This window comes from Salmo salar, chromosome 04, assembly GCF_965601325.2.
Source record: "Salmo salar chromosome 04, fSalSal1, whole genome shotgun sequence".
In the NCBI taxonomy this organism is placed as follows: Eukaryota; Metazoa; Chordata; class Actinopteri; order Salmoniformes; family Salmonidae; genus Salmo; species Salmo salar.
In genome coordinates this window covers 647501-662500 of record NC_138294.1, presented here as the reverse complement: position 1 = coordinate 662500, position 15000 = coordinate 647501, and the positions used below count along the sequence as shown (strand labels likewise).

The following is a 15000-nucleotide window of genomic DNA, read 5'->3' as shown; positions in this document are numbered from 1 at the left end:
CACTCTGATGTCATGTTTAAGAATAAGAGGAGAAATAGAGGACTCAAATCCATCTCTCTCTCTTCTCTCTCTGTTCCTCTCTATCTCTCCCTCTCCCTCTATGATATCTCTCTCTCTCTCTCTCTGTCTCGCTCTCTCTCTCTATCTCTCTCTGTCTCTCTCTCTCTGTCTGTCCCTGTCTCTCTCTCTCTGTCTCTGTCTCGCTCTCTATCTCTGTCTCTCCCTGGCTGTCCCTGTCTCTCTCTCTCTGTCTCTGTCTCGCTCTCTATCTCTGTCTCTCCCTGTCTGTCCCTCTCTCTCTCTCTCTGTCTCTGTCTCGCTCTCTATCTCTGTCTCTCCCTGTCTGTCCCTGTCTCTCTCTCTCTGTCTCTGTCTCGCTCTCTATCTCTGTCTCTCCCTGTCTGTCCCTGTCTCTCTCTCTCTATCTCTCTCTGTCTCTCTCTGTCTGTCCCTGCCTCTCTATCTCTCTCTGTCTCTCTCTGTCTGTCCCTGTCTCTCTCTCTCTGTCTCTTAGTTGGATCAATCAGTCATCAGTGGTATTGCTTCAGGTGACCCGGATACCAGGAATAAGAGTCTCATCTTAAAATGGTGCAAAACATTCACCAATGTGGTAAGAGAACATGCTAACTACATACCAAACATACTCCAACAAGCTAACCAAACATGCTAACTACACAACAAACATACTCCAACAAGCTAACCAAACATGCTAACTACATACCAAACATACTGCAACAAGCTAACCAAACATGCTAACTACACAACAAACATACTCCAACAAGCTAACCAAACATGCTAACTACACACCAAACATACTGCAACAAGCTAACCAAACATGCTAACTACATACCAAACATACTGCAACAAGCTAACCAAACATGCTAACTACACAACAAACATACTCCAACAAGCTAACCAAACACGCTAACTTCACACCACCCATACTCCAACAAGCTAACCAAACACGCTAACTTCGACACCACCCATACTCCAATATATTAACTACACACCAATGCATCAACATGTGTGTGTGTGTGTGTGTGTGTGTGTGTGTGTGTGTGTGTGTGTGTGTGTGTGTGTGTGTGTGTGTGTGTGTGTGTGTGTGTGTGTGTGTGTGTGTGTGTTCCAGACCCTGAGGAATGAGACGGTCCCTGGGCCAGAGAACTGCACCTCCCCAGCCCTCTGTTGGTGTTCCCCGGACCTCTGCTACACTCTACACAACATCTCAGAGACCTACAACATACAGACATGTGCGTACACAGTCAACAAACAGGAAACACTGTTCCCATGACAACTACCGTCTGTCTCAAATGACCCTATACCCTGAATAAGGCCAATGGGGCTCTGGTCTAAAGTAGTGCACTATATAGGGAATAGGGCTCTGGTCTAAAGTAGTGCACTATATAGGGAATAGGGCTCTGGTCTAAAGTAGTGCACTGTATAGGGAATAGGGCTCTGGTCACTGTGTGTGTAACCGATGTGAAATGGCTAGCTAGTTAGCGGTGGTGTGCGCTAATAGCGTTTCAATCGGTGACGTCACTCGCTCTGAGACCTTAAGTAGTTGTTCCCCTTCCGCTGCAAGGGCCGCGGCTTTTGTGGCGCGATGGGTAACGATGTTTCGTGGGTGACTGTTGTTGATGTGCGCAGAGGGTCCCTGGTTCGAGCCCAGGTTGGTGTGTGTGTGTGTGTGTGTGTGTGTGTGTGTGTGTGTGTGTGTGTGTGTGTGTGTGTGTGTGTGTGTGTGTGTGTGTGTGTGTGTGTGTGTGTGTGTGTTGTCCCTCCCCAGATAATGTGTGTTCTCCCTCCCCAGGTAATGTGTGTTGTCCCTCCCCAGGTAATCATATCTTTGTGAACGTGGACCTGTCTGACCTGACCATAGGTCTGATCCTGCTGGCTCTGTCTCTGCTGGTGCTGTGTTCCTGTCTCATCCTCATCGTCAAGCTGCTCAACTCCATGCTCAAGGGACAGGTGGCCGTAGTCATCAAGAAGATCCTCAACACAGGTGAGACAGAGGAACGAGGAAGAGAGGAACAATGGTGATGTGATGACGATGATGGTGATGATGATGATGATGGTGATGCTGGTGATGGTGGTGATGGTGGTGGTGATGATGGTGGTGATGATGGTGATGATGATGATGATGATGGTGGTGGTGATGATGGTGGTGGTGATGGTGGTGATGATGGTGGTGGTGGTGATGATGGTGGTGGTGATGGTGGTGATGTTGATGATGATGGTGGTGGTGGTGGTGGTGATGATGGTGGTGGTGATGGTTTTGATGATGGTGGTGATAGTGATGATGGTGATGATGATGGTGATGATGGTGGTGATGGTGATGATGATGGTGGTGGTGGTGATGATGGTGATGATGATGATGGTGGTGATGATGGTGGTGGTGGTGGTGGTGATGTGATGTGATGTCAGAGTGGTTAGAGGGACAATAGGGTAGTGACCGTTAGTACTAGGCCGGTAGTGAACTGATGGTGGTGATGGGGGATGTTCATGATGTGATGTCAGAGTGGTTAGAGGGACAATAGGGTAGTGACCGTTAGTACTAGGCCGGTAGTGAACTGATGGTGGTGATGGGGGATGTTCATGATGTGATGTCAGAGTGGTTAGAGGGACAATAGGGTAGTGACCGTTAGTACTAGGCCGGTAGTGAACTGATGGTGGTGATGGGGGATGTTCATGATGTGATGTCAGAGTGGTTAGAGGGACAATAGGGTAGTGACCGTTAGTACTAGGCCGGTAGTGAACTGATGGTGGTGATGGGGGATGTTCATGATGTGATGTCAGAGTGGTTAGAGGGACAATAGGGTAGTGACCGTTAGTACTAGGCCGGTAGTGAACTGATGGTGGTGGTGGGGGGATGTTCATGATGTGATGTCAGAGTGGTTAGAGGGACAATAGGGTAGTGACCGTTAGTACTAGGCCGGTAGTGAACTGATGGTGGTGATGGGGGATGTTCATGATGTGATGTCAGAGTGGTTAGAGGGACAATAGGGTAGTGACCGTTAGTACTAGGCCGGTAGTGAACTGATGGTGGTGATGGGGGATGTTCATGATGTGATGTCAGAGTGGTTAGAGGGACAATAGGGTAGTGACCGTTAGTACTAGGCCGGTAGTGAACTGATGGTGGTGATGGGGGATGTTCATGATGTGATGTCAGAGTGGTTAGAGGGACAATAGGGTAGTGACCGTTAGTACTAGGCCGGTAGTGAACTGATGGTGGTGGTGGGGGATGTTCATGATGTGATGTCAGAGTGGTTAGAGGGACAATAGGGTAGTGACCGTTAGTACTAGGCCGGTAGTGAACTGATGGTGGTGATGGGGGATGTTCATGATGTGATGTCAGAGTGGTTAGAGGGACAATAGGGTAGTGACCGTTAGTACTAGGCCGGTAGTGAACTGATGGTGGTGATGGGGGATGTTCATGATGTGATGTCAGAGTGGTTAGAGGGACAATAGGGTAGTGACCGTTAGTACTAGGCCGGTAGTGAACTGATGGTGGTGATGGGGGATGTTCATGATGTGATGTCAGAGTGGTTAGAGGGACAATAGGGTAGTGACCGTTAGTACTAGGCCGGTAGTGAACTGATGGTGGTGATGGGGGATGTTCATGATGTGATGTCAGAGTGGTTAGAGGGACAATAGGGTAGTGACCGTTAGTACTAGGCCGGTAGTGAACTGATGGTGGTGGTGGGGGATGTTCATGATGTGATGTCAGAGTGGTTAGAGGGACAATAGGGTAGTGACCGTTAGTACTAGGCCGGTAGTGAACTGATGGTGGTGATGGGGGATGTTCATGATGTGATGTCAGAGTGGTTAGAGGGACAATAGGGTAGTGACCGTTAGTACTAGGCCGGTAGTGAACTGATGGTGGTGATGGGGGATGTTCATGATGTGATGTCAGAGTGGTTAGAGGGACAATAGGGTAGTGACCGTTAGTACTAGGCCGGTAGTGAACTGATGGTGGTGATGGGGGATGTTCATGATGTGATGTCAGAGTGGTTAGAGGGACAATAGGGTAGTGACCGTTAGTACTAGGCCGGTAGTGAACTGATGGTGGTGATGGGGGATGTTCATGATGTGATGTCAGAGTGGTTAGAGGGACAATAGGGTAGTGACCGTTAGTACTAGGCCGGTAGTGAACTGATGGTGGTGATGGGGGATGTTCATGATGTGATGTCAGAGTGGTTAGAGGGACAATAGGGTAGTGACCGTTAGTACTAGGCCGGTAGTGAACTGATGGTGGTGATGGGGGATGTTCATGATGTGATGTCAGAGTGGTTAGAGGGACAATAGGGTAGTGACCGTTAGTACTAGGCCGGTAGTGAACTGATGGTGGTGATGGGGGATGTTCATGATGTGATGTCAGAGTGGTTAGAGGGACAATAGGGTAGTGACCGTTAGTACTAGGCCGGTAGTGAACTGATGGTGGTGATGGGGGATGTTCATGATGTGATGTCAGAGTGGTTAGAGGGACAATAGGGTAGTGACCGTTAGTACTAGGCCGGTAGTGAACTGATGGTGGTGATGGGGGATGTTCATGATGTGATGTCAGAGTGGTTAGAGGGACAATAGGGTAGTGACCGTTAGTACTAGGCCGGTAGTGAACTGATGGTGGTGGTGGGGGATGTTCATGATGTGATGTCAGAGTGGTTAGAGGGACAATAGGGTAGTGACCGTTAGTACTAGGCCGGTAGTGAACTGATGGTGGTGATGGGGGATGTTCATGATGTGATGTCAGAGTGGTTAGAGGGACAATAGGGTAGTGACCGTTAGTACTAGGCCGGTAGTGAACTGATGGTGGTGATGGGGGATGTTCATGATGTGATGTCAGAGTGGTTAGAGGGACAATAGGGTAGTGACCGTTAGTACTAGGCCGGTAGTGAACTGATGGTGGTGATGGGGGATGTTCATGATGTGATGTCAGAGTGGTTAGAGGGACAATAGGGTAGTGACCGTTAGTACTAGGCCGGTAGTGAACTGATGGTGGTGATGGGGGATGTTCATGATGTGATGTCAGAGTGGTTAGAGGGACAATAGGGTAGTGACCGTTAGTACTAGGCCGGTAGTGAACTGATGGTGGTGATGGGGGATGTTCATGATGTGATGTCAGAGTGGTTAGAGGGACAATAGGGTAGTGACCGTTAGTACTAGGCCGGTAGTGAACTGATGGTGGTGATGGGGGATGTTCATGATGTGATGTCAGAGTGGTTAGAGGGACAATAGGGTAGTGACCGTTAGTACTAGGCCGGTAGTGAACTGATGGTGGTGATGGGGGATGTTCATGATGTGATGTCAGAGTGGTTAGAGGGACAATAGGGTAGTGACCGTTAGTACTAGGCCGGTAGTGAACTGATGGTGGTGATGGGGGATGTTCATGATGTGATGTCAGAGTGGTTAGAGGGACAATAGGGTAGTGACCGTTAGTACTAGGCCGGTAGTGAACTGATGGTGGTGATGGGGGATGTTCATGATGTGATGTCAGAGTGGTTAGAGGGACAATAGGGTAGTGACCGTTAGTACTAGGCCGGTAGTGAACTGATGGTGGTGATGGGGGATGTTCATGATGTGATGTCAGAGTGGTTAGAGGGACAATAGGGTAGTGACCGTTAGTACTAGGCCGGTAGTGAACTGATGGTGGTGATGGGGGATGTTCATGATGCGATGTCAGAGTGGTTAGAGGGACAATAGGGTAGTGACCGTTAGTACTAGGCCGGTAGTGAACTGATGGTGGTGGTGGGGGATGTTCATGATGCGATGTCAGAGTGGTTAGAGGGACAATAGGGTAGTGACCGTTAGTACTAGGCCGGTAGTGAACTGATGGTGGTGGTGGGGGATGTTCATGATGCGATGTCAGAGTGGTTAGAGGGACAATAGGGTAGTGACCGTTAGTACTAGGCCGGTAGTGAACTGATGGTGGTGGTGGGGGATGTTCATGATGCGATGTCAGAGTGGTTAGAGGGACAATAGGGTAGTGACCGTTAGTACTAGGCCGGTAGTGAACTGATGGTGGTGATGGGGGATGTTCATGATGTGATGTCAGAGTGGTTGGAGGGACAATAGGGTAGTGACCGTTAGTACTAGGCCGGTAGTGAACTGATGGTGGTGATGGGGGATGTTCATGATGTGATGTCAGAGTGGTTGGAGGGACAATAGGGTAGTGACCGTTAGTACTAGGCCGGTAGTGAACTGATGGTGGTGATGGGGGATGTTCATGATGTGATGTCAGAGTGGTTAGAGGGACAATAGGGTAGTGACCGTTAGTACTAGGCCGGTAGTGAACTGATGGTGGTGATGGGGGATGTTCATGATGTGATGTCAGAGTGGTTAGAGGGACAATAGGGTAGTGACCGTTAGTACTAGGCCGGTAGTGAACTGATGGTGGTGATGGGGGATGTTCATGATGTGATGTCAGAGTGGTTAGAGGGACAATAGGGTAGTGACCGTTAGTACTAGGCCGGTAGTGAACTGATGGTGGTGATGGGGGATGTTCATGATGTGATGTCAGAGTGGTTAGAGGGACAATAGGGTAGTGACCGTTAGTACTAGGCCGGTAGTGAACTGATGGTGGTGATGGGGGATGTTCATGATGTGATGTCAGAGTGGTTAGAGGGACAATAGGGTAGTGACCGTTAGTACTAGGCCGGTAGTGAACTGATGGTGGTGATGGGGGATGTTCATGATGTGATGTCAGAGTGGTTAGAGGGACAATAGGGTAGTGACCGTTAGTACTAGGCCGGTAGTGAACTGATGGTGGTGATGGGGGATGTTCATGATGTGATGTCAGAGTGGTTAGAGGGACAATAGGGTAGTGACCGTTAGTACTAGGCCGGTAGTGAACTGATGGTGGTGATGGGGGATGTTCATGATGTGATGTCAGAGTGGTTAGAGGGACAATAGGGTAGTGACCGTTAGTACTAGGCCGGTAGTGAACTGATGGTGGTGATGGGGGATGTTCATGATGTGATGTCAGAGTGGTTAGAGGGACAATAGGGTAGTGACCGTTAGTACTAGGCCGGTAGTGAACTGATGGTGGTGATGGGGGATGTTCATGATGTGATGTCAGAGTGGTTAGAGGGACAATAGGGTAGTGACCGTTAGTACTAGGCCGGTAGTGAACTGATGGTGGTGATGGGGGATGTTCATGATGTGATGTCAGAGTGGTTAGAGGGACAATAGGGTAGTGACCGTTAGTACTAGGCCGGTAGTGAACTGATGGTGGTGATGGGGGATGTTCATGATGTGATGTCAGAGTGGTTAGAGGGACAATAGGGTAGTGACCGTTAGTACTAGGCCGGTAGTGAACTGATGGTGGTGATGGGGGATGTTCATGATGCGATGTCAGAGTGGTTAGAGGGACAATAGGGTAGTGACCGTTAGTACTAGGCCGGTAGTGAACTGATGGTGGTGGTGGGGGATGTTCATGATGCGATGTCAGAGTGGTTAGAGGGACAATAGGGTAGTGACCGTTAGTACTAGGCCGGTAGTGAACTGATGGTGGTGGTGGGGGATGTTCATGATGCGATGTCAGAGTGGTTAGAGGGACAATAGGGTAGTGACCGTTAGTACTAGGCCGGTAGTGAACTGATGGTGGTGGTGGGGGATGTTCATGATGCGATGTCAGAGTGGTTAGAGGGACAATAGGGTAGTGACCGTTAGTACTAGGCCGGTAGTGAACTGATGGTGGTGATGGGGGATGTTCATGATGCGATGTCAGAGTGGTTGGAGGGACAATAGGGTAGTGACCGTTAGTACTAGGCCGGTAGTGAACTGATGGTGGTGATGGGGGATGTTCATGATGTGATGTCAGAGTGGTTGGAGGGACAATAGGGTAGTGACCGTTAGTACTAGGCCGGTAGTGAACTGATGGTGGTGATGGGGGATGTTCATGATGTGATGTCAGAGTGGTTAGAGGGACAATAGGGTAGTGACCGTTAGTACTAGGCCGGTAGTGAACTGATGGTGGTGATGGGGGATGTTCATGATGTGATGTCAGAGTGGTTAGAGGGACAATAGGGTAGTGACCGTTAGTACTAGGCCGGTAGTGAACTGATGGTGGTGATGGGGGATGTTCATGATGTGATGTCAGAGTGGTTAGAGGGACAATAGGGTAGTGACCGTTAGTACTAGGCCGGTAGTGAACTGATGGTGGTGATGGGGGATGTTCATGATGTGATGTCAGAGTGGTTAGAGGGACAATAGGGTAGTGACCGTTAGTACTAGGCCGGTAGTGAACTGATGGTGGTGATGGGGGATGTTCATGATGTGATGTCAGAGTGGTTAGAGGGACAATAGGGTAGTGACCGTTAGTACTAGGCCGGTAGTGAACTGATGGTGGTGATGGGGGATGTTCATGATGTGATGTCAGAGTGGTTAGAGGGACAATAGGGTAGTGACCGTTAGTACTAGGCCGGTAGTGAACTGATGGTGGTGATGGGGGATGTTCATGATGTGATGTCAGAGTGGTTAGAGGGACAATAGGGTAGTGACCGTTAGTACTAGGCCGGTAGTGAACTGATGGTGGTGATGGGGGATGTTCATGATGTGATGTCAGAGTGGTTAGAGGGACAATAGGGTAGTGACCGTTAGTACTAGGCCGGTAGTGAACTGATGGTGGTGATGGGGGATGTTCATGATGTGATGTCAGAGTGGTTAGAGGGACAATAGGGTAGTGACCGTTAGTACTAGGCCGGTAGTGAACTGATGGTGGTGATGGGGGATGTTCATGATGTGATGTCAGAGTGGTTAGAGGGACAATAGGGTAGTGACCGTTAGTACTAGGCCGGTAGTGAACTGATGGTGGTGATGGGGGATGTTCATGATGTGATGTCAGAGTGGTTAGAGGGACAATAGGGTAGTGACCGTTAGTACTAGGCCGGTAGTGAACTGATGGTGGTGATGGGGGATGTTCATGATGTGATGTCAGAGTGGTTAGAGGGACAATAGGGTAGTGACCGTTAGTACTAGGCCGGTAGTGAACTGATGGTGGTGATGGGGGATGTTCATGATGTGATGTCAGAGTGGTTAGAGGGACAATAGGGTAGTGACCGTTAGTACTAGGCCGGTAGTGAACTGATGGTGGTGATGGGGGATGTTCATGATGTGATGTCAGAGTGGTTAGAGGGACAATAGGGTAGTGACCGTTAGTACTAGGCCGGTAGTGAACTGATGGTGGTGGTGGGGGATGTTCATGATGCGATGTCAGAGTGGTTAGAGGGACAATAGGGTAGTGACCGTTAGTACTAGGCCGGTAGTGAACTGATGGTGGTGGTGGGGGATGTTCATGATGCGATGTCAGAGTGGTTAGAGGGACAATAGGGTAGTGACCGTTAGTACTAGGCCGGTAGTGAACTGATGGTGGTGATGGGGGATGTTCATGATGCGATGTCAGAGTGGTTAGAGGGACAATAGGGTAGTGACCGTTAGTACTAGGCCGGTAGTGAACTGATGGTGGTGATGGGGGATGTTCATGATGCGATGTCAGAGTGGTTAGAGGGACAATAGGGTAGTGACCGTTAGTACTAGGCCGGTAGTGAACTGATGGTGGTGATGGGGGATGTTCATGATGTGATGTCAGAGTGGTTAGAGGGACAATAGGGTAGTGACCGTTAGTACTAGGCCGGTAGTGAACTGATGGTGGTGATGGGGGATGTTCATGATGTGATGTCAGAGTGGTTAGAGGGACAATAGGGTAGTGACCGTTAGTACTAGGCCGGTAGTGAACTGATGGTGGTGATGGGGGATGTTCATGATGTGATGTCAGAGTGGTTAGAGGGACAATAGGGTAGTGACCGTTAGTACTAGGCCGGTAGTGAACTGATGGTGGTGATGGGGGATGTTCATGATGTGATGTCAGAGTGGTTAGAGGGACAATAGGGTAGTGACCGTTAGTACTAGGCCGGTAGTGAACTGATGGTGGTGATGGGGGATGTTCATGATGTGATGTCAGAGTGGTTAGAGGGACAATAGGGTAGTGACCGTTAGTACTAGGCCGGTAGTGAACTGATGGTGGTGATGGGGGATGTTCATGATGTGATGTCAGAGTGGTTAGAGGGACAATAGGGTAGTGACCGTTAGTACTAGGCCGGTAGTGAACTGATGGTGGTGATGGGGGATGTTCATGATGTGATGTCAGAGTGGTTAGAGGGACAATAGGGTAGTGACCGTTAGTACTAGGCCGGTAGTGAACTGATGGTGGTGATGGGGGATGTTCATGATGTGATGTCAGAGTGGTTAGAGGGACAATAGGGTAGTGACCGTTAGTACTAGGCCGGTAGTGAACTGATGGTGGTGATGGGGGATGTTCATGATGTGATGTCAGAGTGGTTAGAGGGACAATAGGGTAGTGACCGTTAGTACTAGGCCGGTAGTGAACTGATGGTGGTGATGGGGGATGTTCATGATGTGATGTCAGAGTGGTTAGAGGGACAATAGGGTAGTGACCGTTAGTACTAGGCCGGTAGTGAACTGATGGTGGTGATGGGGGATGTTCATGATGTGATGTCAGAGTGGTTAGAGGGACAATAGGGTAGTGACCGTTAGTACTAGGCCGGTAGTGAACTGATGGTGGTGATGGGGGATGTTCATGATGTGATGTCAGAGTGGTTAGAGGGACAATAGGGTAGTGACCGTTAGAACTAGGCCGGTAGTGAACTGATGGTGGTGATGGGGGATGTTCATGATGTGATGTCAGAGTGGTTAGAGGGACAATAGGGTAGTGACCGTTAGTACTAGGCCGGTAGTGAACTGATGGTGGTGATGGGGGATGTTCATGATGTGATGTCAGAGTGGTTAGAGGGACAATAGGGTAGTGACCGTTAGTACTAGGCCGGTAGTGAACTGATGGTGGTGATGGGGGATGTTCATGATGTGATGTCAGAGTGGTTAGAGGGACAATAGGGTAGTGACCGTTAGTACTAGGCCGGTAGTGAACTGATGGTGGTGATGGGGGATGTTCATGATGTGATGTCAGAGTGGTTAGAGGGACAATAGGGTAGTGACCGTTAGTACTAGGCCGGTAGTGAACTGATGGTGGTGATGGGGGATGTTCATGATGTGATGTCAGAGTGGTTAGAGGGACAATAGGGTAGTGACCGTTAGTACTAGGCCGGTAGTGAACTGATGGTGGTGGTGGGGGGATGTTCATGATGTGATGTCAGAGTGGTTAGAGGGACAATAGGGTAGTGACCGTTAGTACTAGGCCGGTAGTGAACTGATGGTGGTGATGGGGGATGTTCATGATGTGATGTCAGAGTGGTTAGAGGGACAATAGGGTAGTGACCGTTAGTACTAGGCCGGTAGTGAACTGATGGTGGTGATGGGGGATGTTCATGATGTGATGTCAGAGTGGTTAGAGGGACAATAGGGTAGTGACCGTTAGTACTAGGCCGGTAGTGAACTGATGGTGGTGATGGGGGATGTTCATGATGTGATGTCAGAGTGGTTAGAGGGACAATAGGGTAGTGACCGTTAGTACTAGGCCGGTAGTGAACTGATGGTGGTGGTGGGGGATGTTCATGATGTGATGTCAGAGTGGTTAGAGGGACAATAGGGTAGTGACCGTTAGTACTAGGCCGGTAGTGAACTGATGGTGGTGATGGGGGATGTTCATGATGTGATGTCAGAGTGGTTAGAGGGACAATAGGGTAGTGACCGTTAGTACTAGGCCGGTAGTGAACTGATGGTGGTGATGGGGGATGTTCATGATGTGATGTCAGAGTGGTTAGAGGGACAATAGGGTAGTGACCGTTAGTACTAGGCCGGTAGTGAACTGATGGTGGTGATGGGGGATGTTCATGATGTGATGTCAGAGTGGTTAGAGGGACAATAGGGTAGTGACCGTTAGTACTAGGCCGGTAGTGAACTGATGGTGGTGATGGGGGATGTTCATGATGTGATGTCAGAGTGGTTAGAGGGACAATAGGGTAGTGACCGTTAGTACTAGGCCGGTAGTGAACTGATGGTGGTGATGGGGGATGTTCATGATGTGATGTCAGAGTGGTTAGAGGGACAATAGGGTAGTGACCGTTAGTACTAGGCCGGTAGTGAACTGATGGTGGTGATGGGGGATGTTCATGATGTGATGTCAGAGTGGTTAGAGGGACAATAGGGTAGTGACCGTTAGTACTAGGCCGGTAGTGAACTGATGGTGGTGATGGGGGATGTTCATGATGTGATGTCAGAGTGGTTAGAGGGACAATAGGGTAGTGACCGTTAGTACTAGGCCGGTAGTGAACTGATGGTGGTGATGGGGGATGTTCATGATGTGATGTCAGAGTGGTTAGAGGGACAATAGGGTAGTGACCGTTAGTACTAGGCCGGTAGTGAACTGATGGTGGTGATGGGGGATGTTCATGATGTGATGTCAGAGTGGTTAGAGGGACAATAGGGTAGTGACCGTTAGTACTAGGCCGGTAGTGAACTGATGGTGGTGATGGGGGATGTTCATGATGTGATGTCAGAGTGGTTAGAGGGACAATAGGGTAGTGACCGTTAGTACTAGGCCGGTAGTGAACTGATGGTGGTGATGGGGGATGTTCATGATGTGATGTCAGAGTGGTTAGAGGGACAATAGGGTAGTGACCGTTAGTACTAGGCCGGTAGTGAACTGATGGTGGTGATGGGGGATGTTCATGATGTGATGTCAGAGTGGTTAGAGGGACAATAGGGTAGTGACCGTTAGAACTAGGCCGGTAGTGAACTGATGGTGGTGATGGGGGATGTTCATGATGTGATGTCAGAGTGGTTAGAGGGACAATAGGGTAGTGACCGTTAGTACTAGGCCGGTAGTGAACTGATGGTGGTGATGGGGGATGTTCATGATGTGATGTCAGAGTGGTTAGAGGGACAATAGGGTAGTGACCGTTAGTACTAGGCCGGTAGTGAACTGATGGTGGTGATGGGGGATGTTCATGATGTGATGTCAGAGTGGTTAGAGGGACAATAGGGTAGTGACCGTTAGTACTAGGCCGGTAGTGAACTGATGGTGGTGATGGGGGATGTTCATGATGTGATGTCAGAGTGGTTAGAGGGACAATAGGGTAGTGACCGTTAGTACTAGGCCGGTAGTGAACTGATGGTGGTGATGGGGGATGTTCATGATGTGATGTCAGAGTGGTTAGAGGGACAATAGGGTAGTGACCGTTAGTACTAGGCCGGTAGTGAACTGATGGTGGTGATGGGGGATGTTCATGATGTGATGTCAGAGTGGTTAGAGGGACAATAGGGTAGTGACCGTTAGTACTAGGCCGGTAGTGAACTGATGGTCGTTACCAACCAACACACACAGACAAGAGATTACCATGACTCAACGGTCATGTGGAAATTTACTGAAGTCATAACTCATTACTGCCAGTTTGACTCTAATACAGTCACTGGAACAGCCCTATGAGACTGATTGTTGTTGTTGTGGTTGCTGTCAGCCAAGCTCACTTCAGATGAGATAGTAGCCTGGACCTCCTCTGACTAACTTGTTGTTATGTTGCTAATACTTATCCAATGTTGTTATGGTGATAATACCTATTCAATCAATCCTAAAGTAGAGCCACAGAAATAGAATCAACAACTCAACCTTTACTTTGACATTGGCTGGGAATATCCATTCTAGTGATTCTATGTCTATGAGTAGATAGCCTAATTGCGCAGGAATCTGTCCAGAAGGCATATTTTACTTTTTATTTAACCAGGAAAATCCTTGAGGTTAGAAACCACATTTGCACCAGGACAGACAGTATGGACAGACCATCACGCTCCCAAGGATATAGAAATCAATGTTTGTGTTTGTGTTTGTGTAGATTTCCCGTTCCCCTTTGGCTGGGTGACAGGTTATATCGCCATGCTGGTCGGAGCTGGAATGACCTTCATTGTCCAGAGTAGTTCTGTATTCACCGCCGCTATCAATCCACTCATTGGTAAGTCTCCTCTGCTCTCCCCTTGACCTCTCCTATGCCCTCCTCTGTTCTCCTATCCTCCTCTCCTCCCTCTGGTTGCCTCTCCTCTCCTATCCTATCCTATCCTATCCTATCCTATCCTCCCCTCCCTATGGTTGAGTCTCCCCTCCTCCCCTTTCCCCTCCCTTCTGACCTCCCCTTCTCTTCTCCTCCCCTCTCCTCCCCTCTCCCATCCCTTCTCACCCTCCTCTCCTCTCCTCTCCCCTCCTCTCCTCTCCCCTCCCCTCCATGGTAAATGGAACTACAGGTTATGTCATGTTTATGTGTATGGTACTAAGTGTTCCCCTCGTGTGTAGGTATTGGTGTGATCAGCATCGAGAGGGCGTACCCTCTGTCGCTAGGGGCCAACATCGGCACGACGACCACGGCTATACTGGCAGCCATGGCAGCACCTGGAAACACTCTGGCCAACGCTCTACAGGTCACACACGCACACGCACACGCACACGCACACACACACACACACCCTACCACACACTCATCCCTCCCTCCCTTCCCCAGATCGCTCTGATCCACTTCGTGTTCAACGTGTCTGGTATCATCTTGTGGTATCCAATCCCCTTTACCCGTATCCCCATCCGATTGGCTAAGGCCCTGGGTAACATCACGGCAGACTATCGCTGGTTCGCCGGCGTCTACATAATTTCCTGCTTCTTCCTCCTGCCCCTCTTCGTCTTCGGCCTATCGATGGCCGGCTGGAAGGTGAGTGATTTGTTGATTGGTGGATGGATGGATGGATGGGTGGTTGGGCGGATGGATTGATGGAGGGATGGTTGGGAAGGTTGATTGTTTGACTGAGTGACTGTGTTAGGTGCCTCCTAAGAAGAGGTAGGAGTCAGGAGCAGGAGAGCAAGGAATTTCCAGTAGCACAGTCGTCTATTGAACGTCCCAAAACACGACAACAACAGGTGGGGAAACACACCCAACGAAGTCGCCACACAGGGAAATAAACCTACCACACGGAGGAGAAACCTCTACTCCTAAATACACTACAAACAGTACAACACCACCGCGAGGAGAAACCTCTACTCCTAAATACACT

General features: G+C 49.5%; 1 protein-coding gene across 1 annotated transcript in view; it reads left to right on the top strand.

The window, feature by feature from the left end:
• Positions 1-15000, top strand: part of LOC145878579 (sodium-dependent phosphate transport protein 2B-like) — a 40081-nt gene that overhangs the window by 24451 nt on the left and 630 nt on the right. The window contains 6 exon segments of the mRNA XM_082973968.1: positions 515-610; positions 1130-1250; positions 1835-2002; positions 13803-13919; positions 14255-14379; positions 14460-15000. The exon segment at positions 14460-15000 is cut by the window's right edge and continues 630 nt beyond it. Coding sequence (XP_082830094.1) covers positions 515-610; positions 1130-1250; positions 1835-2002; positions 13803-13919; positions 14255-14379; positions 14460-14720 — 888 coding nt within the window. The 3' untranslated portion in view covers positions 14721-15000.